The 306-nt window shown below is 63.7% G+C and overlaps 1 protein-coding gene across 1 annotated transcript in view; it reads right to left on the reverse strand.

Annotated features, from left to right (window-relative positions):
• Positions 1–162: 162 nt before the first annotated feature.
• The window catches only part of LOC104540940 (TBC1 domain family member 10A-like), a gene marked incomplete at both ends in the record, with an annotated part of 3,288 nt that continues 3,144 nt past the window's right edge, over positions 163–306 (reverse strand). Inside the window, one exon of the mRNA XM_010184862.1 lies at positions 163–306. This exon is cut by the window's right edge and continues 3 nt beyond it. Within this exon, the coding sequence (XP_010183164.1) occupies positions 163–306 (144 nt within the window).

A 306-nucleotide genomic window follows, 5' to 3' on the forward strand; every position in this document is an offset into this window, starting at 1 on the left:
ACTGGGGCAGGGACTGCCACTCCCAGGGCACAGGCCACCCCAAATCCAAACCTTTTAGGGACTGTCCCCATGCTACACCAGCTCTGCCCGCCCAGGGGCTGCCCAGTTCAGCAGAGTGCCCAGCTGGGCGGCACTGCCCCCCGACTCTCCCCAGCACCTCACCTCCTGCACCAGGAAGGTCTCCTGCATGATCTTGGGGCTGAGGGCTCTCAGCCTCTCCATGGTCTCATACTGGCCCTGGCAGGACTTGAGCTTGTCCGAGGAGCCCAGGGTGTGTTTGAGGAGCACCAGGCCCACCCGGAAAAT

Source organism: Mesitornis unicolor, unplaced genomic scaffold (assembly GCF_000695765.1).
Source record: "Mesitornis unicolor isolate BGI_N332 unplaced genomic scaffold, ASM69576v1 scaffold39155, whole genome shotgun sequence".
Taxonomy (NCBI): Eukaryota; Metazoa; Chordata; class Aves; order Mesitornithiformes; family Mesitornithidae; genus Mesitornis; species Mesitornis unicolor.